Source organism: Alosa pseudoharengus, unplaced genomic scaffold (genome assembly GCF_046254945.1).
Source record: "Alosa pseudoharengus isolate Yale_2024_CS ecotype anadromous, Long Island Sound unplaced genomic scaffold, YU_APseudo_1.1 YU_APseudo_1.1_scf_2, whole genome shotgun sequence".
Taxonomy (NCBI): domain Eukaryota; kingdom Metazoa; phylum Chordata; class Actinopteri; order Clupeiformes; family Clupeidae; genus Alosa; species Alosa pseudoharengus.
The window spans coordinates 28581311-28606310 of record NW_027468663.1 but is presented as its reverse complement, the minus strand read 5'-3'; the positions used below and the strand labels follow the sequence as shown (position 1 = coordinate 28606310).

The following is a 25000-nucleotide window of genomic DNA, read 5'->3' as shown; positions in this document are numbered from 1 at the left end:
AGCACGAGCGGTACATGTTAGTAATCACCAACTCCAGTGCTTCTTCTATATCTCTCTGCATGATCATCTTGCACACACTGTTCAGAGAGTCTTTAAATATACCTGTTAATTCAGGGAACGTAATTACTGTTCATCAGCATACTTACTGTCCCCATGACCATCTAATAATCTAAATTTAGTGTAGATTAAAAATTGAAAAATAATAAAGTGAGAAAGATTAAATGTAAGAAGAACAAGTGACACTTCTACTTCTAGTATGTATGTGTGTGTGTGCATGTGCTGTGTGTGTGTGTGTGTGTGTGTGTGTGTGTGTGTGTGTGTGTGTGTGTGTGTGTGTGAAAGAGAGAGTTTGTTTCTGTGTGTGTGTGTGTGTGTGTGTGTGTGTGTGTGTGTGTGTGTGTGTGTGAAAGAGAGAGTTTGTTTCTGTGTGTGTGTGTCTGTGTGTGTGCTTGTGCCACACTCACCATTGCGGTCAATAGCAAAGGGCGTGTGTGGGGTGACAATGTCATAGTTGCAAATCTGGCTGTACTGTGGTGAGCAGTCCTGGTCCCAGGCTTCCACCTGCAGGATGCTGTCGTAGATCTTGCCCTCCGTCAGCGTGGCGTGGTACACAGGCTCCCGGAACATGGGCGCAAACTCATTCACATCATCCACCTGGATATGCACCACCGCCCTGAGAGAGCGCAAGAGAGGGACAGAGAGGGAGAAAGAGAGGGATGGATCAGGGGAGGGAAAGAGGGAAAGAGAGAGACAGACAGAGAGAGAGGAAGAGGGAAGAGGAAGGATGAGAGAAAAAATGGAAGGAAACACAACAGAGCAGAGAGAGAGAGAGAGAGAGAGAGAGAGAGAGACAGTGGAAGGCAGAAGAAGAGAAAAACATGACAAACAGAAAAAAGAAATAGATAGTTCAGACAGTTATTTTCTTACAATTGCAAAAACATGTACATTTGCCTCCTTACGCTGTCATACACTTCCCAGCACCCTCTCAGAGAAGGGCAGGGACTGAGAGAAATCAATACTTCAGCATGAAATCAAAATTCCACAGCCACATAAACACGTTAAGAAAGGTAACACATTGTGATGCGGATCTTCACAGAGGAACACATGTTCCCAAGTGATACACAGCAGCAAACGCCCAGCTCAGAATCCCCCAATCACAACCAGCACTTGGCCTGAGGCCGAGAAGTGGAGATGTGCCACTTTTCCAGGGCCCAGGGAAACAGGGATGTGAGTGGTCAAATGGGATTACAGTCTGATGGGCAAGCACTTAGGGAAACCACTTCATTTCACACGACCATCATTTAATAATAATGCTGCCGTGACCTTTCAACGCCCACTATCTGACCATGTTGGGAGCAGCACTGGGGTACAAGTTGCATGGAGGACCTTTGGTTCCGTCTGTGTTAGAAAACTACAGTGGTTGGAAAGGAACACACTTTGTCCAAGTCTTTGCTCAGCAGTAGGTTACATGGAGACAAGCACCTTCCCTTTTCTGTAAAGACAAGCTGATTTGTTGATTTATTAACCTTTGATAATAGCTAAGCTCAAAAAGAGGTCATAAGAAACGTCATCACAGCCAGTAAAAAGACAGTCAACAGCTGGAAAACAGCATTCTTAGATAGAATGTTGTGGGTTTGATTCCTGGCTGTCACCATTGTGGTCCTGAGCATGAGCAAGACACTTTACACCAGACACTAGCTCGCTGTGGATAAGAGCATCAGCTAAATACATAAGGGTGAGAGTGAGTTTTTGCGATCGTACATCTAACAGCTAGGAGGGCGCAGCTAAGAACTTATACAAACAGCGATATCAGGCCCTTTTTAAGATCACAGTAATCAGTAATCAGCTCAGGCCTCAGAATGTTACCGCCCGACTGGGAATTCTCCAGATTCTCATGATTACTACTCCACTACTGATTGCATAATATAGTATCATGAAAGAAAATTGCCACTAGTTGTTCAGTTTGGCTGTCTAGGTTACTATCCTTATATTTGGAATTATGTGCTCATACTGTAAGCAGTTTTTAAAGATGGATATATGTTACTTCATGCAATTACAGAGGCATTTGTACAAACATTAACCCTGCAGAGATGTTTTTGAGTTAAAGAACAGCTCGAATCAAAGCCAACCCCCCCCTTTTTTTTTTAGTAAAAACACTTTTGATCTTACATCCAAAAGATGTGAGAGAGTTCAAACTAAAAGAACCTTTGCTGACTTGGATCTAGAATTGGAATTGTAAGTCTCTTTGTAAAGAAAATTATCCTAAAATTACATTTTTGAAAAGACCGACTGAAAGTGTAACTCCAGCAAAAATAGACCCCAGGGTCTTTTTCTGCATTAAAGCAACACCAAAGAACTTTCCCTCTGTCGCACGCACGCTATTTGTTTATCCAGCACCAGCTTTGCAAATAACAATGTCCACAGACAAGGTAGAATATTTTGCATGACTTATAAAAGTACAATGTATTGCGACATCAGATGCAAGTCAAATTTGTAGTTTCTTATGTCTCATTCCATCGAACTACAGATCCGCTACCCGATCTGGCAAACTTACATAGTGCGTTTATAGCCGATAGAGGGCCGCGAAGCGAATGCAGAATTGCCGCTCACCCTGTTACGAATTGATGAACCACTGAAACGATTTTGGAAACATTATTTTAAGGTATAAAAAACTCTTTGGTGTTGCTTTAACCTATTTAACCCCCCTTAATTTACTGTTCGCGGTCAAATTTGACCGGACAGTTTTAACTGCTCTTAAATACCAATACCATGACAAAAAGTATTATTTAATAGAACATTATTGTAAACAGACCCTTATTAGAACATTAACATCTACATCATGTGCGTTTGTGTGTGTGGGTGTGTGTGTTTCTGTATGTGCATGAATGTGTGCGAACATTGGTGGTTCACATGCTCAGTGGCAACACAACAACATGAACTGACAACATTAAGTGTGTGTGTGTGTGTGTGTGTGTGAGAGAGAGAGAGAGAGAGAGAGAGAGACTGAGAGAGAGAGAGTGGGTGTAAATGTGTGTGTGTGTGTGTGTGTGAGTGTGAGTGTTTCCGTGTGTGTACATGCATGTGTGTGCAAACATTGGTTTTCCTGCACATGTGACAACATGAACTGACAACATGAACTGTATGTGTGTGTGTGTGTGTGTGTGTGTGGTGTGTGTGTGTGTGTGTGTGTGTGTACATGTGTGTGTATGTGTCTGTTTGTGTGTGTGTGTGTGGGGTGTGTGTGTTTCTGTGTGTGCGTGCATGCCTGTGTGTGCGAACATTGGTGGTTCACATGCACAAGTGGCAACATGACAACATAAACTGACAACATGAACTGTGTGTGTGTGTGTGTGTTATGTGTGTGTGTGTGTGTGTGTGTGTATGTGTGTGTGTGTGTGTCTGTGTGTGTGTGGGTGGGTGTGTTTCTGTATGTGTGTGAATGCCAATGTGTGTGAACATTGGTGGTTCACACGTACAAGTGACAACATGACAACATGACAACATGAACTGACAACATGTACTGAGTGTGTGTGTGTGTGTCTGTGAGTGGGTGTACATGTGTGTGTACTATATGTGTGCATGTGTGTGGGAACATTGGTGGTAAGTTGTAGGAGTGTGTGTAAGGAGATGTCTTTTATCTCCTGGATGAAAATTATACTCTTTCCTATTCATTTCCTATGGCAGTCATTTTTGACCGTAAACAAAAAAAGTGTTTCTACGTTGAATAAATCACTCAAAATTCAAAGAAAGTAGTCAAAATAAATTCTATGTGTTCAAAAGCCTTTTGTGAAGGATATCATAAGATCTTGAGGCAATCTGATAAAAAAAATGCCATATTTATGGTACAGGGAATGTGTAAATAGGTCATTTTTGACCGGAACAGTGTTAGAAGGTTAAACCACATCAAATAAGCCACTATAATCTAAAAAAGGCTCTGTCGTTAGTGTATCTTTACCAGGGTTCCCACGCTAAGTAAAATGTAAAATTCCATGACTTTTCCCTGACAAAAATACGGCCATATTGAAACACATTTTGGGCACTAATCGGGCATTTATTTCAAGCAGAACTGCGTGTGCGCAAGTCTTCACAACACCAACCTCGCTCCAGCGGCAAGATCACAACACATCACATGATTGGCACAATGTATTCACATGTCGACTTTGGACCGCCGAAGGGGCAGGATACAGTATATGTAGACAACTGCCATATTGGCGTTACAAACTAACCCCATGCCTTTCTATGGAGGATTTTTTGAGTGCTGTGCCTCCTCAGTAGAAAGTCTCTGTCATAGCTCTCTGTATCTCTTCCTCGCTGGCTGTAGTGAAGAAAACGCGACCCTGGAATTTTTAAATAGGAAGTGCCCCTATCGGTGGAGCGCATCGTTACAATAAGGATCCGGTTCAGATGTAAAAACCAGATGTGGTGGAAACCAACATTTTAATGACATTTGAAAATGTATCAGTGGGCCACACTCAGTGAGGAGGAGGGCCGCATGCGGCCCATGGACCGCCAATAATTGCCCATCCTTGCCCTAGGCTGAATCAAGGATTCAACTCGACAAAAAACCTGTCTACATTCATATCATTACCATGGTAAAAACTAAAGCTAAACCTGACCCCACTTTGAATAATATGTGCAGATGGTCTGGACACATCCTGGATCTGCTAGGACAGTACAGCCTTGACAGCAACCACACATTTGAGGTATTCCAAAAAATGGATCTTGACATGAGAAAGATGAGAAACTGAAATATTCTAAGGCACCTATCGTAACACCCCCAATTATCACCACTTTTGTTCAGAAATTCTAAAACAACGGTTTTTTAACACTTCAAAATAACATTTGCTATATGAACCTTACATTTTTCAGTAGCCATAGGTGTTTAGATTTGAACAAAATCTGGTTTGACTCTTAACGGGAGCATTTACTGCTTGAAATATCCGATTTTGTTTACCACGCTCGGAGTTATAGTGCTGGCCTGATGGGTTGCCTATTTACGCCGTTTCAACGGCACATGAACGGTTAGACCGAGAATTCTCGTCATGAAATTAAAATTCCACTGGCGCTCCAAGCTCCAAGGTTGTGTACACACAGCCTTACAACACTGTTTACAGCTCTTAGAGTCATGCTAAAATGTCATTTTTGGTACATAGCTTATTTAGATACACCTATGTGTGGGTGGTTGCGTTTCTTTAGGAGTCCGCTGTCTTGGTTTGTATAGAAATGGATATTAAGTGACACACACACGCAAGACGGTGGAAATACGCGACCGACGGTAATAGGGGGAGTTCCGATAATGGTTATACACAAAGTTGTGGCTTTGAACTGGAACATGCAACCTCAGAGTTAACAAGAAACAGAAGAGAAACAGAGGGGCAGAGGGAGTGAGAAAAAACAAGGGGATAAAAGGAGTAGAAACTCAGAAAGAAAGAGAGAGAGAGAGAGAAGCAGACAGACACATATACAAAGATAGACAGAAGGAGGGAAGCTGTAATAACCAAGTCTCCGCCTTTTATTTAATGTAGCAAAATCCTATATAGATATAATAGAATTAAAAAGTGCTTTTGGCACGAGTCAGGTTTTTAAAGGTTTCCTCCAGAAAGAGCAATTCATCACTGAACCAAATGAGAGATAATTCCTCTGCAATTAGGACTCATTTATAATCCATTAGATTGCTATTTATCACATTTGATACCACTAACTGATGCCAAGAGCCATAGAGATGTAAATAATCCAAGCACAAGAAACTCAGAGAGAGCCATTACTATACAGCATCCCTATATAACAACATTTCTTTAATAAAGAATGATGTGATTGATATCTGAGTAAATATGAATATGGCATTTTCATGTGTCAATGCAGGTAGAGTCTAATGCTGCATGTAGTTACTCTTTATCCAAACTATTTGTAGTAGAGCTTCAATCTGAAATAAGTTCAAGCAAGCTAAAAATAGTAGTAGACTGTTTTCCCTCTCTTATTTCATGAGTATGACATATCGTTGACAATTGGACAGTCTACTCCAAAAACACATAGTCAACCTGGTCTGTGTTCTCTCTCTCTCTCTCTCTCTTTCTCTCTCTCTCTCTTGTCTATGACCTTGTTTGATGATAAGTAATGCTGTCTCTATCTTTCATATGTCTTCCTAATTGAAGACATTAACTTAATGAGACCTGCATTTAGAATATCCTGCAGGGACGCTGTTCCCACTCACAGACAGGAGCACCCGCTTTTCATTAGGATAGCACACACACACACACACACACACACACACACACAAACACACACACACACACACACACACACACACACAAACACACACACACACACACACACACACACACACACACAGACACAGACACACACACACACACACACACACACACACACACACACACACAACTGACAACTTTCTGCGTCAAAAGCCATTCATCACGAATACCCAAGATGTGAAACCACAAACAGAGCTCCCTCCTCCCTCCCTCTCTCTCTCTCTCGCTCTCTCCCTCCTCTCTCTATCTCTCCCTCCTCCCTCTCTCTCTCTCTCTCTCCCTTCCCCCCCTCTCTCTCTCTCAGGGCCTGAAGCACTGCTCTCCACACTTCATCTCCCAGCTGCTGCCTCAGCCACCATTGTGCCCAACTTGTCAAGCACAACGACAGCTTCCGGCAAGCTCTGCAAACATCTTGATAGGTCATCAATACAGAACTACTGAGGGCTAAGCATTAGGCAGGTATTGGAGGAGTTTTCTTCTCTTTAAACTAGAGAATAGTTTATAAGCCTGTTATTACAACAATGTACAAGCATGTCACAAGATCATCACCATCATCATCATCAACACCACTATTTAAATATTCCACTCAACTCAAAAATATGTCCATGGGTTTTATACAGGTAGTGAACCTTAAAACAGCCACTGTTGTCATCTGTTGACTGCTTATACAAAAAGCACACATAGCCACCTGAAAATACCAAAGCAGCCTCTGAGCCACAGTCAGTTCGGAGCAACAATCTAGCCCTCAGGAACGTTTCATCATAGATGTTTAAACATGGTTGGAGCTCATTAACATCCAGTCTACTAAAAACAACAACACCAACACTGGATGAAATACAAACAAATGCAAGTTTGTAAAGTAGTTCAAAGGATTATCTTTACTCAAGGTGACACAACATCAGCTCTATGTGAACATAAAGACACTAGAGAAACAGCATTGGCGAAAGAGGTTTTGTCATTATCTTGGCAGTCGTAAGGGTGCACTTTGCAGCTCTGCAGCTGTGTTCCAATGGCAGTATTTTTAGGACCGTTGAGGCACTTTAACAAAAAACAGACACTTAATATGGGCAAAAAAGCCTCTTAGGCATGAAATTAAATATTTTATCATCTGCTTTTTCCAAACATACTGAAGATTTGTCAAAAGTAGACAAGTTACATTACTCTTGTGTAATGGAAGACCCAGAAGTGTATAACAAATTCTTAATCACAGCATCAGATTACACATCAAACCCTTATTTATTTATTTAAAAAGAACAGATGTCCAAGTATCCCCATTTAATTCAGACAGACCCAAGCCATTTTCACTTTCTGTACAACAGCACATGGACCAATAAAGAAACATGACTTTCACAGTGCAACAAGGCCCACTGCCTAACCAACTAAACAAAAGAAATGAAGAAAACAAAGAATAGGGGGAAATTCATGCATTGTGACAACTATTATGACTGCTAAATGGTGAACAGAGAAGCGTGCTACTCACTTGTGAGACTTCTTCCAGCCTGCACCGGTATCTCCGGCCCCACAGTCGTAGGCCTGGATGATGAAGGTGTACTCCTTCTGCAGCTCGCAGTCGATGGGGCTCCGCGCCCTCAGGACGCCCTCGCCTGATGTGCGGTTTAGCACCACTGCCTCAAATGGGGCCTCCTGCCCATGGATCTTGAAAGCGCAGATTTCTCCTGCAGCCAAGAAGAAAATAAAAGGAAAAACAAAAAAGAGGGGAAGAAAATAGAACCTAAATGAGAGAAGGGCGGAGGTGAGATTCTAAAGTGCAAGTAATGGGCTTTGCTGCCATCTCGGTGTGCTATTGTTGCTATGATTTTCTCGCTACATGTCGCCACTGTACCCAATGTTATAATACAGGACATTGTTTGCCTTAACCATTCGCCAGTGTCTTGCTGAGAGACGAAGAATGGCCTGTCTCCACATGTAATTGCTTCATTGCTGCAATGGACTCACGTTGAGAGAGAGGGCACAGCAAGAGAATGATTTTTCCTACCGCTTCTCTCTCTCTCTCTCTATCTCTCTCTCTCTCTCTCACTTTTTATAGTTTGCTATTGCTTGCGACTTTTTGATAGCTTTTCCTCTTTTCTAGAATATTTTAGGAGACACCCGGAGGGCACAGAGGTCCAAATCCATCGACACATTTGCAAACTCAATGCTCCGTACCACTTATCCATCTCGCTGATCTGTTTTTCATTTCTGAACACCGCGGCAACACCGCAGCACGGGCAGCATGCATGAGTGTGCTGGGTCTCTGCTGTGTGGCAAGTGTCTCCCACTATGCAACATGCAGAATCTGCCATTATGGGGAAAAAAAGATAACTGAGCTCCATAGCCAATCAAAGTACACCACTCCCATCCATGCTCCTCAAGCAACTTGCAAATTGGCTGGAGCTGTTGATGGCTTGGCCCAAGCTATTCAGCTTGTTTCCCCATTTACAGAGCCAGAACAGTATGCAAACACCAGAGTTTTATGTGGACATTCTGAATTAGAATTGCAGGCTCCACCTTCAACCTAAACACCTTGACTTGCGTTCGGTACACACTACATCACACCATGTGATAAACTGTTTGCTGGCTTATATAAGCTTTGCTGTGAGTCATGGCTATTCACACAGTCGCAGCGGCAAACATCAGTCTTTGTGCTCAGGTGTTTCAATTCCCGCCTGGTTGCTCTCTGTTGATCCGGGGAGGAACACAGACTCAGAGGGAAGGGCGAGCCTCACCTTAGCTTACGCCAGACAAACCCTCTGTGCAATTGAGGCCCAGACAAAAAAAAATAAAAAATCTGTTGACAACACAGCAACAGCGAGACACAACAATGGAGGCTGTCTGACCATTGTGTCCTTTTTTCTAGTGGGTTGGACTTTGCAGGCGACTGGAGCTCCCAGGAGCTCTGCCTCCTGTCCCTTTTTGGGATTTGGGTGGAGGGTGGAGGGGGGGATCGCTGGAGAAAAGCCGAGGCACTCTGACCCCGTGACGGCTGATATCACTTAAGAGGCGGGCAGCAGTGGAGAGAACAAACAGCAGCCGCGGTCCAGCGCAGTGTGCACTCGCCTGCTGTCGCATCCTGATAAGCCAAACTTTTCTCTTTCCATCCCCTCTCTCTCTCTCTCTCTCTCCCTCTCTCTCTCTCTGCCTCACTCACTTCTTTTCCCTCACCTCTTAATTTCTCATTCAATTTAATTTAGTCTTTTTCTCTTGCCCACTTTGTCTTTCTCTCTTGCTCTCTCTCTCTCTCTCTCTCTCTCTCATCTCAATGCCATCCTTCAACTCTCACACTGTCTTCCTTTCTCTGTGTCTCCCTCTCTCTTTCTCTCAGTCACTCCCTCTCTTCCTTCCTCACTTTCTTTGTAAATCTGATTTAACCATTAAAAATAGAAAACACATTCACCTCCTCCTGCAGTGGTGAAATAACAATTTACCCTCCGCAACCACCCCCCCCCCCCTTCCCCCAGCCTGGGCCCGCAGTTCAGATTTCCCCTTTACATTAGCCCCTCAATGCCTTATCGAAATTAAACGACCGCCACAATGGGCGCCGGGCAACAAGGTGTAGCGGAGGAAAAAAATAATAATAAGAGAGACACGGCAGGCAGCGTGTGAGCAGAGAGATAAGGATGGCAGAGTCCTGCACCCCCAAAGCCATCCAAATATTCTGTTAGACGGCACACGGAAATGGAGTGAACTGGAGAAGAGAGGAGAGAGAAAGAGAAAAAGAGAGAGGGAGAAATAGAGTATGCAAGAGTACTAAAGGAGAGCAAGTGAAGGGAGGGGGGAAATCCAACATGAGAACAACTCTAATAACCACAGTGTGTGTCTGTATTTATGAATGTGTGTGGGTGGGGTGTGTTTGTATAAAATACGACGGCAAGCAGGAGAATATTTCCACTTAGCGCTCAGGAGTCACACGCAGAAAACTATTTTCCGCTCCATCTGTCGCTACAAATGCACATCCACCCCCCCCCCCCCCACCCCCGACCCCCCCGGAGATTAGATGCAGGAAGGGCAGTAGGGTCAGAGTGAGTGTCACAGACAACAGCGAATGGCACAGCACCATATAGGCAAAGAGTCACCGCATCGCGCTGGGCCGCCAGCCAAAGATTTCAATCATGTCAGCAGAAGCCATGCAAAGCAGACGCCATCTTCACCCTCTCCACTTCCCCAAGAAGTGCAGCTTGTTCATTTGGCCTACATTGAGCACCCCCAGACCCCCCCTCCCACCCAACCCCTCCCCTTTGAGCACACAGTTTTTAATCTGTCCAGGTTTTTCTTGTGTGTGTGCAGAAGATTTTGGAGACATCCATTTAATTTGAAGTGGAAGTATTAAATCGGGCCTGACAGATGTGGTATTTCAGAGGGCCGATTTGAGCGCAAGCTCGGAGGGATCAGGGGAGTGAGTCAATCGGAGAGAGCCAGCTTGAATACACACTTGCGTCACTGTTCATGCTGCGCCTCGCTCCCGTGACTTTTGCAACAAAACACTCCAGTATTTGCCAGGAAAAGTTTAGCGCGAGTCCCCGAGTTGTGCTGGAGATGGGATGTGGAGAGGGCAGTTACGTCCACATTTAGCTGCAGGACATTTGCTTGTGCTTCAGTATGGGTCCAGACCGAAGGTTTGATGATGACTGCTTCCAGTCTGGGTACAGCTCATTATGTGTGAAATATATGAATGGCAAATTTGAGTGACAAATTAATTTCTCTCATACCGGCATCAAAAGAGCCTTACCAGACCTCATTAGTCATCAGTGATTTCTCACTGATGTCTCTCAATGAATGCATCAGTCAGTCCTCTCTCAAGCACACAATCTTCAATTCTACTTCAGGTACTTGAAGCTATCTGGCACTTGACAGAAGCGAGTGACAGAAGCGTTATGTCATAAACGTTTATGACTTGTTTATAATGTTTATGACACGTTTATGACAGTGTCATGTCACTCTTATGTTAAGATACCTTGAACTTAAGTATACTGTAACCATTATTTATTTTTTGCAAGTTCTCATGTCAGTGACTGAAAAGGTGGGGGCGGTGAGGATTGATCAAAACTACCTTTCCCAGCAGCACTTGGGAAGGCTTATCCTGCCCTTTAGTAGTACTCTCCTTCTCCCAACTGTAGTGCCCTGCCCTTCAGTAGTACTCTCCCTCTCCCAACTGTAGTGCCCTGCCCTTCAGTAGTACTCTCCCTCTCCCAACTGTAGTGCCCTGCCCTTCAGTAGTACTCTCCCTCTCCCAACTGTAGTGCCCTGCCCTTCAGTAGTACTCTCCCTCTCCCAACTGTAGTGACCTGCCCTTCAGTAGTACTCTCCCTCTCCCAACTGTAGTGCCCTGCCCTTCAGTAGTACTCTCCCTCTCCCAACTGTAGTGCCCTGCCCTTCAGTAGTACTCTCCCTCTCCCAACTGTAGTGACCTGCCCTTCAGTAGTACTCTACCTCTCCCAACTGTAGTGCCCTGCCCTTTAGTAGTACTCTCCCTCTCCCAACTGTAGTGCCCTGCCCTTCAGTAGTACTCTCCCTCTCCCAACTGTAGTGCCCTGCCCTTCAGTAGCACTCTCCCTCTCCCAACTGTAGTGCCCTGCCCTTCAGTAGTACTCTCCCTCTCCCAACTGTAGTGCCCTGCCCTTCAGTAGTACTCTCCCTCTCCCAACTGTAGTGCCCTGCCCTTCAGTAGTACTCTCCCTCTCCCAACTGTAGTGCCCTGCCCTTCAGTAGTACTCTCCCTCTCCCAACTGTAGTGCCCTGCCCTTCAGTAGTACTCTCCCTCTCCCAACTGTAGTGACCTGCCCTTCAGTAGTACTCTCCCTCTCCCAACTGTAGTGACCTGCCCTTCAGTAGTACTCTCCCTCTCCCAACTGTAGTGCCCTGCCCTTCAGTAGTACTCTCCCTCTCCCAACTGTAGTGCCCTGCCCTTCAGTAGTACTCTCCCTCTCCCAACTGTAGTGCCCTGCCCTTCAGTAGTACTCTCCCTCTCCCAACTGTAGTGACCTGCCCTTCAGTAGTACTCTCCCTCTCCCAACTGTAGTGCTCTATTCTAGCCATTGTCATTTTGACTACACAGTGGATCACAGCAGCAACTCTTCAGTAATGACCTGCTGACTCCACTGTGGGCTCCTTGCTATGCCCTCCAGAGAAAGAGGGAAGTTGGGAGAGGAGGAGAAAGAGGAGGAGGAGGAGAGGATGACGAAGAGGAGCACCAAAGCACTGCCCATTACCTTTCAATTTCTACGAGCGAGCCGGCACCTCTTATCTTTATCCTTTGATCCCTCTTGAGACAGGCTTCTTTCTTTCAGTTGCTTTTTCCTGCTATGTTGGATTGTCCATGAAGGATTGAAAAGATGATAAATCAAGGTTGCTGACTGCTGAGAGAGCCGTTGACTGAACTCATACCTTATAAATCCTCCCTAGCACAGGGAGGCAGTTTATGGAAGTCATCTCTCTCTCTTTCAGTCTTTTTCTTTCCTTCTCTACCCCCCCCCCCCCCACACACACACACACACACACACAAACACACACACACACAACAACAACACATTTCTGTTCCTTTAGAAGCACCTGCCCAGGTTGTCACACAGGAGTGCATTTACTATGACAGCGTAACCTGAATCTTTGTCAGTCCGCAGAAAGAGCACACTGTGCCTTGGCGTTTCACGTGGGATTGAACTAAGCATTCACTTCATCAGGTTAACAGCGCTGAACACGGCCCTCCACTAGCCACAACGGAATGGTGTCATTCAATCACAGACATAATAGAACTGAGTCAATCGGTGGCAACAGGAAAAGGCATCAAAAGTTTAGTGATCATGAAATAATATAACACATGATAATAAGTAAATAAGTCAATGAATGCAGTAATTCTACTCCACACAAAATAAAACTCAAACTATTGGTGCAGGCTGTGGCAGATGCAATTGTCTAGCAGGTATAAGGGAGTGGATGACGTGAAAAAGCAACAGTAAGACATTAAAAAGCAAACAAAACTAAAGGTTGCTTTTGACAGGATACACAGAAGCAGAACTGGTGCTCTGAATTCTGCTTCTGTTGTTTCTGAGAGTTTCTCCTATTGACATAATACTGCAATCTTGCTTGCTAGACTTGCTTTTCAAATGCAGAAATGTCTCAGCACAAAGCTGTTTTCATACATATAATCAATACCTAATCAATCAGTCTTCACACTACTCCTTCATGTTTTTGCACGGTATCCCCACTTTTCTCTCGACCTTCCCATGAACGAGTCATCCTTATGCATGAGTTCAGCACTCCTATACATTCAATGCCGTGTTTACAGGTGCAGGTAGTGACAACATCTGAAATGGACTCTAATGCCTTGATAAATCTGGCCTACAGTGTCCACAATATTTGCCATCTACTCCTCTGAGTGTTTGTTGCCCTTGACCAACAGGGGGCCAAAGGGTAATATAATCGGGTACATACTGCTGTTATTGATCGTATTGTTATTGTTGTTGTGGTTACTGGTTGTATGGTAGAAGTAGTGGTAACCATAATAGTGATACTATTACTTTTTCTAATCTAATCTTAGTGTTATTCTCACTGTTTCAGTTTTTGTTTTGAGTGCTTTTGTTGATGTATTTAACCCTAATTTGCATAGCACATTGGCACAGTTTTTGATGGTTTTTAAAATGTGCTACTTAAATAAACTCGACTTCAGTATACACTCACAAAGGTCATTCTCAAAGACCTCAGTGCTTAAGTGAACATATGGCCTCACCTCTGAGCAGCAGGCACAGCTTTCACTTTGACACCTCAGGGCTGAACCTTAGCAAACACGCGGAAAACAGACGGCTTTATACGTCCACCTCTTATGTTTTATCCCCTTCCATTCCATTTCATGAAACACAGCAGTTCCTCAGGGCAGGCTAGTTTAGCCGGCTGCTGGACAGTGGTTTATGAGTCCGAGAGGAAACCCAAGGGCAGCGTTTATTGTCGCACTGAAAGAAGCTTGATACATCCCCCAACACACACACACACACACACACACACACACACACACACACACACACACACACACACACACACACACACACACACATACAGTATGTGCACACACACACACACAATCCTCTATAGGAGGCTTTCATTTAGATAGGGACCACCTAATTGCATTGGGGAGATAGCAGCACCATCCATTTGACCCTTCAGCTAATAAACAGCAATAGCGGGGCCCTGGCGGATGGCTGCTACCCCGGTGCTCATAAGCCAAATGAACAGGCTGGCACAGAGAGAGGAAATTCAATAGTCAGAGACAATCCGTATTAATTTTGCCAGGGCTTTGAGAGGAGGTAGGAAGTGGGGAGGTAGAGATTGGTGGTGGGAGTGGGGAGGAATGCAATTATTATAATTGCTCTTGTAAAACTGCGGGATTACAATATCACATGGCAAACTACACTTTTGAAAAGAAACCCATATTGGTAACAATAGAAAACCTCGCAACCAACCCTATTAGCTTTAGACCTCACAAAACCACATATGATGGCTCGCTTTCAGTGTCTTTTTCTCTGAGCCCCCCTTCCCCTTTTGTTATGCAAAATACAAAGCTCATTTCAGGAGTCCTAATTACGATTACATGAGAATTAATAAAAAGGGGAAAGTCATTATATTCCTCCGCCTTTCTGGAGACGAAAATTACTCACAGCAGGAAAGAAAAGCTTTAACACAACGGGCCTCACACAGTGAGTTCAGGAGTGGTTTGGTTCCCCAGTGGGCAGCACCAGGCGCCAAGCACCAGGCAGGAGAGAGAGGAGATTCCTGTGGACGAGACTGAGGAAAAGGCTCCACAGTGCTCCATGAACACTTGTGCAGGCAGAGGAATGAAGGGAGGGAGGATGGGAGAGAAAAAGAGAGAGAGAGAGAGAAAGAGGAGAGGAGAGTGGAGGCTATTAATAGTGCCCAGAAGCCCTCCCCTGGGCCGGTTCTTGTGAGAGCCACCCCCCCCCACCACACACACCCATCCACATCCTTCCTCCACCCACTCCAGACGACCTCTGTTCTCTCCACATTAAATATTCAGCCACTAATGCTGCTATCCAGGTGCTGGACTCACCCCCATGTCCCTGTCTCTCCATCTCTCTCGCAATCTCTAAATCCCTCTCTTTTTTCCCCTCATGCTTCCTTCTCCTGTCTGTTCACTTCTCTCTCTCTCTCTCTCTTTCACTCCCTCCTTCCTATTTCTCTTCCTCCCACTCTCTGTGGCTCAATCCCTCTTTTTCTCTCCTCCATATTCTACATTTGGCCTCTCCCTCTCTTCCTGGCTCCCCGCGACTGCCATGCTACGTTCTCCTCCACTATGATCCGCTTGCCATGGTCACGGGGTGGCACACACGGAGTTCCCTGAACTGCTGCTTACACTCTCACAGGGACACTGCTCTCAGCTACAACACCAAAAGAAGAGAAGAAAGAGAAAAAAGAAGCAAAAAAAAAAAATGGCTAGTCCAACCTCAGGCTCAACCCACTCATGAGGGGCTCACTGAAGCAGAAGCAGAGGCACATCACTCCATTCTCAGCACTGTAAAATCTAACCGGCTGTTCCTGTTTTTAGCAGCAGGTCTGTAAAGCTCCTGACACCCAAATTCCACCCACATTCACCATTTCCGTTCCATATTCAACCAATATTTAACACATCTTTGCCATATCTGACCTAGAGTTGCCACATTTTTGCCATAATTAACCTAGTTACTTATCTTTGCATATCCAACCTACACTTATTGTATCTTGCCTTATCCTGCCATATCAATGTCAATTCAGAGACCAGATCTGTTTCACCCTTAAAGGGTAACTATGCATTTTTAGCTTAATTTATCTTAACAGCTTTGGAGTCATTGGAATGGTTATATGACTTTTTGGGGGTGAATGGTGGCCGTCTCGCTTCCCCCTAGCACCTGTGAGCGGAAAAAGCAGCCTTGCAACTTTCGGCAGGCGAGCTGCCGGCCTCAGAGTCAGAAAGTCTCGCAGTCTCGCGATGTAATGAATTGCTTTACAGCACAAAAACACATACACGGCAGGCACCGGCTAGAACAAGGCAGCGATGGAGTTTCTCAGACATTCGTCATGGCAGAGCCAGCAGAAAGAAGCAGAAAGCGAGTAAACCGGTGTCGGAGGAACAAGAAAAGCGGAAACGACAGACTGACCGAGTAGGGGGAGCTTTGCAGAGAAAATTGCGCGCAAAAAGTGAGAAGACAGCAAAGTTGCATAGGGGGTCTTTAAGTTGTGTAAGTTTAGAGTTTAGAGTGGTGTTGAAGGAGAGAGTCAGCACAGGGGGTAAATGACTTTAGGACGATTGGGAAGGATTGGGAAGGATTCAGCATTTTATGGATGTGTTTATTTTATGTTTGTGGATGCAGTTTAGACAAAGAAAGCAATCACCTGGCTGGCAGGGACCTCAAGGGGAAACGCTCAACAGAGGCAGGATCCATTACCGTGTGTAAATGTCTGCTCACAGACTGCTCATGTCTGCTATCTGCTGCCATTTAGATTCAGTTTGGCTAAGGACAGACAAACAATACACAGCAACCTCTTTACGTTATGACTGTACATTCTCTTCAAATGGGCTCAGAGTTTTTTTCCCCAAGTGACTTGATTCCTGCACAACAAATTTCAAACAGAGTTGTCCCTGAGACCTGTGAAAGCCATTTTGACCCACATTCCAAAGCCACCGTGTCAGAGAAATGGCCAGCTCAGCATGGATGCAGCAGAGTCTCCACATGCTGGGGGAAAAAATGAGATTGCTCACATTAATGTCTGCAGTTACATTCTAAGAGAGAGAGAGAGAGGGGGGTTGCTCAAAACGAACACCCATTTAATAATGGTATATGTTCAACAAAGCTTTCAGGGAACACACATCCCAGCATGGGGTCAGCCAAGCCTCAACACCAATGGGTAAGCATGGAGAGAACACATAGCGGTAGGTAAAGGTGAAACATAAAACTGTCTCTATTACACCAAAGCCTGTCTCAGCTTACATTACTGAAATCATCACCAATAGCCTGTACAGTCTTAACTTCTCTATCAGCATCTAGCGCTAATGAGTGGTATCTCCATTACCTCACATTAGATCTCTCTCCTGCGGCGGTTCCATGCCATTAAGCAGTGGATAGTCAAGTTGATGGTGGAGGCACGCCACAACGTGGGCAGACCATCAGTGGATAATAGCCAGCAATGTTGTTGCAGATCGCTGCTAATGATTGCCCCTCAGGAGATCCCCCACAGACCCGCCCCCACCCTCTGGATTTTACTGTATGCGAGTGCTGCAATGTCATAGACCTTTTTTGCAGACGCTAATTTTACTCCTGAGAGATAGGTCAAGGGTTACACGAAGCAAATGAAGACTAAAAAGTAAAAAGTTAAGCCATAGAGATGTAGTGAGTGACGTTAGGTTGAGTATCAGGGCTTCCAGTGAATCTTTGGAATTGTGCATGGCCTAGTAGTATTAACCCTGTGGGTCATTTTGGACTACTGTCCCTACTTACTCCACCTCTTATTATGACCGCCGCGCAGCAATTTTTTTTTCTTTTTTTTCTTTTTCGCATGGCCAATTTTCCGTCAAGGATTTCCGGGACACTGAAAGACCGGGGTGCACGAAACTTGGTGGGCATGTAGCCCCACAAGGATAGCATGGAACCATCGTTTTTTGTTTTGATCTGTAGCCCCCCCGTTGGACTGGACCCCCGGAAAGGAGGGTAGGGCGGACACAGTTTTCTGTGAATATCTCGAGAACCGTAGGGTTTAGGAAGACCACCTTTTTTTGTATGTTGATCTTAAGGGGCCATGTCAACCCATTAATTTAATGTATAGCGCCACCTAGTTAAAAACGAAAAATGAGGTGTTGTAATCGCAGGTATCTGTGACCTAAAATGGTCAAAACTGCACGAAATTGGAAGTGTAGGATCATTATGACACCCTCTGAATACACGCCAAGATTTGTGGAGTTCCGTACATGGGGGTCCATACAATAAATTAATTTATGCTACTGTGCACCAACTGGCCTGTAGGTGGCCGGACACAGTTTTCTGTGAATATCTCGAGAACCGTAGGGCCTAGGAGGACCACATTTTTTTGTATGTTGGTCTTAAGGGGACATGTCCACCCATCCCATTACCTAGTTAAAAATTAAAAAGCAAAAAAATAGGTGTTGTAATCACAATATCTCTGGCTGACATGGTCAAAACTGCACTAAATTGAAAGTGTAGGATCATTATGACACCATCTGAATGCATGCCAAGTTTCGTGGACTTTTGTTCATGGGGGGCCATGCAATAAATTAATTTATGTGTACATTTAGTGACCGTACACCAACAGAGTTTTCTGTGAATATATTGAGAACCGTAGGGCCTAGGATGACCATTTTTTTGCATATGTTTGCCTCCAGGGGTCATATTTACCAATTCCATATGCACACATGTGCATAAACAGATATACACACACACACATACATTCACAGTAATCATACGTATGACACATACACACACAGTAGACATATGTACTAGGGGTGTAAAGATTTACCGATACGTATCGGTATCCGTTTTTAACGTGTAAGATACGGCTACATCGATACGTGAAGCCCCGTATCGGAAAAAAACTGAAATGAACCGGTCGTTATATCTATTTACTTGTTATGAATCGGTTCACAACCTTTTCTGCTCGCTCAGACTCTCATTTACGTTCCAAGCAGCGCGTTCATCCCACTTCCGGTTTTGAAACTATACGTGGCACGGAATTGTGGGTAATGCAGTTCGTTTTTGGTTACATTCATTGCCCAAAGTTGTCAAATGACCTCATTACCCATACATCTACTGCAACTTAAGCATGTGACAACTTGCACTCGGTCGGCTTTTGTTTTTCGAAATCCAGCGCGAAATTAAACACTCTTAGCATTCCTAAACAGCAACGATAGAGTAGCCTTACCTTTGATGAAGGGATTTCCTTAATGTTAAATAATAATTTGGCCCTTGCTGCTAAAACGATGCACAAATTATTAGCCAATGATTTTGTTCATATTCACTCAGACTTGTGGCATTATAGGTTTCTGCATTCGGTCTACTGTTGGAACAAAATAAGCCCAGAGAGTTCATTGATTTGTAGGCCTATTTTATTCTTGTAGGATAGGCTTAGGCTACAGTATATGAGAAAAGGCCAAGAGTGTCTTAAGCACTGTTTTATTTTATTTCGGTATCGTCTTACCTCAACAAGGCTACAGCTCCATGAAAACAATCAGATATAACTCTATAAAATCTGTAAAGTCTATAAAAATGTATTTTTATGTTGTATTTGGCTGCTGTGTTTGACTGAAATGTAGACTATTCTTTTTTTCATTTCAATACAGTATATGAAACAAACCTCAGTTTAGATAATCATATTCACACATTTTTTTGCCTAATTGACAACCATGACCATGATAATTGATAATATAAAATTAATGTGCACCTTGAGCAAATGATAAAAAATCTTTCAGAATGCTTTCCATTCTTTAACTGCATCGAATTGCATCAAATCGCATCGCATCGAATCGTACTGAATCATTTTTTATAAACATGTATCTTTTCTTGTATCGAATCGTGCCCATGTATCTAGATGCGAATCGTATCGTCTTTTACATGAGAGATTCACACCCCTAATATGTACGCATGCATGCACATGCACACACACAGGCACACCCACAAGCACATGCACGCACGCACACACACACACACACACACACACACACATAAACACGTACACGCACACATGCAATTCAACAATTTCTCAGAATTATGAACAGGCAAGATGGGGGTGGGGTTGTATAAAATGTATTTTACATGTAAAATCTATGAACTAATCATGTTTTGGTACTTGTTGTCTAGCAGATTCCAGTGAGAATTGAGTGTGGTGGTATAATGCACCTGATGCTAAAACATACAATACATTCCAATTGCCAAAAAAAACAGTTTTCAAGTTTCAACAGATACACCCAACAACATTTACTGAAAAATAACATGTTTAAGTACTGTGCTTGGGGCTCTGTTCTTCCCTCAGCATAAGTACAATTGGTTTATTATCTCCACCACCCAAAGTGAATTTGTGCATCTGACAGAAGTGTAATCTCTCTGGCTTCTTTGTAACATGGGAAAAAAGCCTCTCCTTAATGTCTAAATAATTACTGTGAAATTAATTTTAAAAACAGAAACAACACAACCACTCTCCACGGGGAATATATGAACATTTACAGCACTGTAACAAATGTGGGGGTAATACAATTAGTGCGCATAACGTATGAAGACATAATGCTTTGGGGAAACCTCACAACACATTAGCTCCTGGTAGCATGATGCTTGATTCTAATACTACCATAAGCCTGGAATAACATGGACTTTTGTGTCTGGCATGAAGTGCTCTGAAATACAATGTCTAAAAGATGCTCAGCAGATAGGCTTATAAAAGTAACAGCAGGATACCAAAAATGTGATATCCTACATGAGCTACATGGTGTCCTGATTCGGAGAAGGTTACATTTCTGCTCTCTTCTTCTCTTTTGGACTCTGACTTCCTTGTGACAACAAACTGACAATCTCGACAACTGATGGATCAACATGCCATTGGTGAGGGCCAGTGAAAGAGAGGGCTACTGTCAGCTGTCAGCCTAGAAGACAACTCCACTCATCCAGTCTGCTTGTGAGCTAGTACATATCCAAAGGCTTGATGCCCTTATTAAATAGCCATTAAAGCCATCTGTGGTGGTGCTTTACATGTAGGTGAAAACTGTTTACCTGCTTTGATTTTAATAAAAAAGACTGCAGTTCATCATCAGTGAGCTTTGATACTTGGCACATAAAAATGCAAACTAATAGTGGCTTTTGGGAACGCTTATACTTTATCAGGGATGTTGAAGAGAAGCTTTCATGGAAATTTCACTGACAATAATATATGGGTAAACCCGACCTCTCTGGCAAGTAGCACCCTCTCCATCTCTCTCTGGTTGGAGTTTGACAGACGTTTTGCCTTAATGAATCACACAAGAGCTCGTAGACAATCATCTTGTGAAGCCTCGTTACTTTTGGAGGGATATACACCTAGAACAAGAACACACATCAATCACGTCATTTAACCGCCCCCAAAACAGCTCCGGCGTACATTCCGTCAGATCAAAGTGTGTGTTGAAATCTACATCCGCCAGCCTTGATCTGACTTGACAGCACACAATTTCTACCTGACGCTGCTCCTTCATCCAGCCGTGGTGCTCTCAGCCATAATTTTATGCACTGAGCCTTCTGTTTGAACCTAGCGCAAGCTGCAGGTGACACTGTCCTTGGAGCACCTGCACTCAGACAGACGCAAGTGTGAGGCATCACAAAAAACTGACGTTGGCCGTTATCATTATCTGCAATCTGTTCAGTCTGTCACAGCGTTGGTAACCCTCGGCACCTTGCCAGTAATATGTTTATTCACATAGTATGCTGAATTGGAGCAATTGGAGTTAAACCCCTCTTTCATCAATCAAAATATCTCCATCCCTGAAGCTAAAGCAGCCAAAAAAAAAAAAAAAAAATCAACAGCATAAATTACACCAAGTTCAGCAATAATAACAAGGAGAAAACACTATCAGACTGTTCTTCATTTCAAATAAAGGGCAAATGTTTGCCTACTGTGTGCCTCTGTACATTACCATAAGATTGCACTGCTGGTGTCGAGGAGGCGGGAGTAGTCTCTCACGCCACGTGTAACTGTCACCAAGGCTATGACCTCTGTCAGATCCATCGTCGTGGTGACAAGGGTTTGAGGGAACATACAGCACCAGGTCAGAGTGCCGGGGGGCGTGGGGGGTGGCACGGAGGAATGGGGGGGGGGGGGGGTGCACTCAAGTGAGGCAGGAAGGGGCATAAGTGAAAGGGAATGGAATATCAACAGAGTCCGGAGTCAATAAGGGCTTTTGCACATACACACACACACACACACACACATGCACACAAGCTTACATACACATAGACATACATGCACATAGTTAGAGAGAGAGAAAGAGAGCGAACACAGAGACATAAGCTCAAATACACACACACACACACACACACACACACAAACACACACATACACACACAGGAGCATACACGTTCCCATATGCCTCCAGCACTCAGTGTGCCAGAGACTGGAGACCTGGAGGTGGGCCAGTTGTTTATTCCTACTGATGAAGTGGAAATCGCCGCTGATTAAAACGTTATTTTCACTGCAGCAAGGGCGGCCGTTAATAGAACAATTCAAAGCGCTGTAGCAATTAAACTAAAACAATAGCCGTGCAGCCATTCCTCGTGATGGATTCCGCTGTGTAATTACAACCCTGTGCAGTTCCCCCACCAACCCCCTACATCTGCACCGCACCAATGGTCAAACACACATCAGCGCCACACTGCGACACATCCCACACACTCTGCCAACCCGGCTAGCACCCTGCCCTCGATGCTCACCCACTCACAGATCAGAGGCAGGTTCTAAAAATGCACGGTGAACAGAACTGAAATTTAGCTGAGGAAGGACCCCATCTTTTCACTAATGATCATGTCTACACCTTGAGTGCTCCAAAGCCACCATTTTGGATTTCACTAAAAGTTTGTTTAGCGGTAGTCTGTCAGACAAGCGAGATCAAGCTCATTGAGATGCCGGCTTCTTAATTCAAAACAGACACTTTTAAAAGCATTTCTAGATAGATAGATAGATAGATAGATAGATAGATAGATAGATACTTTATTGATCCCCAAGGGGAAATTCAAGGTCTCAGTAGCATACAGACATCACACACAACATGCACTTACAGCAGAAAAGTACTGTAATATACATATAAAAAACTCCACTGTACAGTAGAGACAGTAGAAGATAAACATGATACTAAGATACTAAATACTAAATACTAAATATACTATATAAACTAAATCAAATATCAACATAGTGTGCTTAAGGATGATCAAGCATGTCAGGGCAGGGACTGATCCTGTAATTCAGTGTGCATGGTAAGGTGTTCTATGAGAGTGAGTATCACGGTGATGGTGCAAATAAGTAAGTCCAACAGTGCAACAGTGCAAGAATAACGTCTAGAGACCAGCATAAAATAAATATGGACATATAAGATAATAGTGTATAATGTAGACAAGATAATAACAAACCAAGCAATATTCAGCTTCAGTAACTTGGAATATTGACGGCAATTAAGCAATGCAATACATACAAGCCCGCCACAGAACACAAGGGAAAATACATGAATGAATAGCAGAAATAAGAAACAGAGTAATTAAATAAGGACTCTGATGGACGATGAACAAACCCAACCGGAGGCAATAGTCCCAGCAATGAATAAAACAGATCAAAGTTGGAACTCTTTTAAAAGCTCAGCACAATGCATCACGTGGACATTGCACTCACAAAATTAATGACACTGAAATAATGATGAGAGATGGTGGTAATGTTGGTAGTATGAAGGCATGTGTGGAAGAACACTGGATGAATTTGAAACTGTTTGTGACAGACATTGTTGACTGATGATGTTAAAGGGAAATAGACACAACACAACACAATTAATGTAATGTTGCAGTAATGTCATTACTGTCAGGACACAGGTAAAGGAGTACCATCTGCACATGTCTTTGTAAACCTTATCTGACTTTTATGATTCAATCTGACACATACAATATAGAATGAAGCTGTCATCATTGAATTTGTAATGTTTCTCCAGTCTGAGAATAACATTCATGTCTACACAACTTCCGCTGGGCACTCTGTTTTTTACATATTTGCTATAATGAATGATGTCCTCTTCTGTTTGAAAAGGATAATGCAATTTAGACCCATTATTATAAAGGTCACAGCATTATATATCACGCAGGAAGAGCTTTTGGTAAGTGCTGGCTTAAAGGTCTGTTTTCATGACTTGCGACAATATACACCCAGACTCCGGAGGTGAAACTATGATTAGCTTGGGCTCTATAAATCTGAGAGAGCAAGAAATCCATACTTTCCCCTGTGAAGAACTGCTCAAATGCAGTAGGTGTCTGGAGAGAGCAGAAGTTCGGCCTGGTGCACACTGGGTCCCTGATCTGGCCCAGATAAGAACTGGAGGAGAGCCAGGTCTCGTCCCAAAACAGTGGCTCTCTATGTGTGGAAAGGTAATCAAAGGAGACAGTCGAGAGAAGAGGATGAATCTCCGGGAGGCAAGAGCATCCAGAAGCTAGCTGAGCGGACAGAACAAGACAAAAAAAAAACACAACAACAACAAAAAAAGGGGGGGAGGTTATGCAAGGACAGGCTTTTTCAAATGGTATCACTGTTTTCATTCAACAAATGCCCATACTTCAGTGGCGTTTCAAGTATGCCATTGAAATGTTTTGATACTCAATTACAATTTTAGATTCTCCATAGCATAGTTCTCCCCTCCCCTTGTCTCATCCCTAGCAAATTATTCTTATTACGCAATTATGTCTTACCAAGGACTGAAATTAGATTTGAAACTCCTTCCCCCCCCGTCTGTAATAGAAACAGATGGTGCTAATTCCCTCGTCGAGATAGAGCAGGGTTTTACCTAGGAGGGTTTCTAGACAATGGGCTGAAAGACTGCCTTTCTCCCTTCACTCAGAAGATTACGGCACAAATGCTTTGTAAGAGTTAGCCTGAAGTGGAAAACTGCTGCCTCAAAAGTTTAAACTTCTGCCATTCTGCCAACTTGTGTACTTAAGCCAGGTGATTTCACCTTTAGCAGATCTCTCTGGCTGAAG

General features: G+C 43.7%; 1 protein-coding gene across 1 annotated transcript in view; it reads right to left on the bottom strand.

Moving 5' to 3' along the window:
* Positions 1–25000, bottom strand: part of clstn2a (calsyntenin 2a) — a 132201-nt gene that overhangs the window by 75192 nt on the left and 32009 nt on the right. The window contains exons 2-3 of the mRNA XM_076293209.1: positions 7750–7945; positions 465–673 (exon numbers count right to left, since the gene is read on the bottom strand). Of these exons, the coding sequence (XP_076149324.1) occupies positions 465–673; positions 7750–7945 (405 nt within the window). The remainder of the gene's footprint in view (positions 1–464; positions 674–7749; positions 7946–25000) is intronic.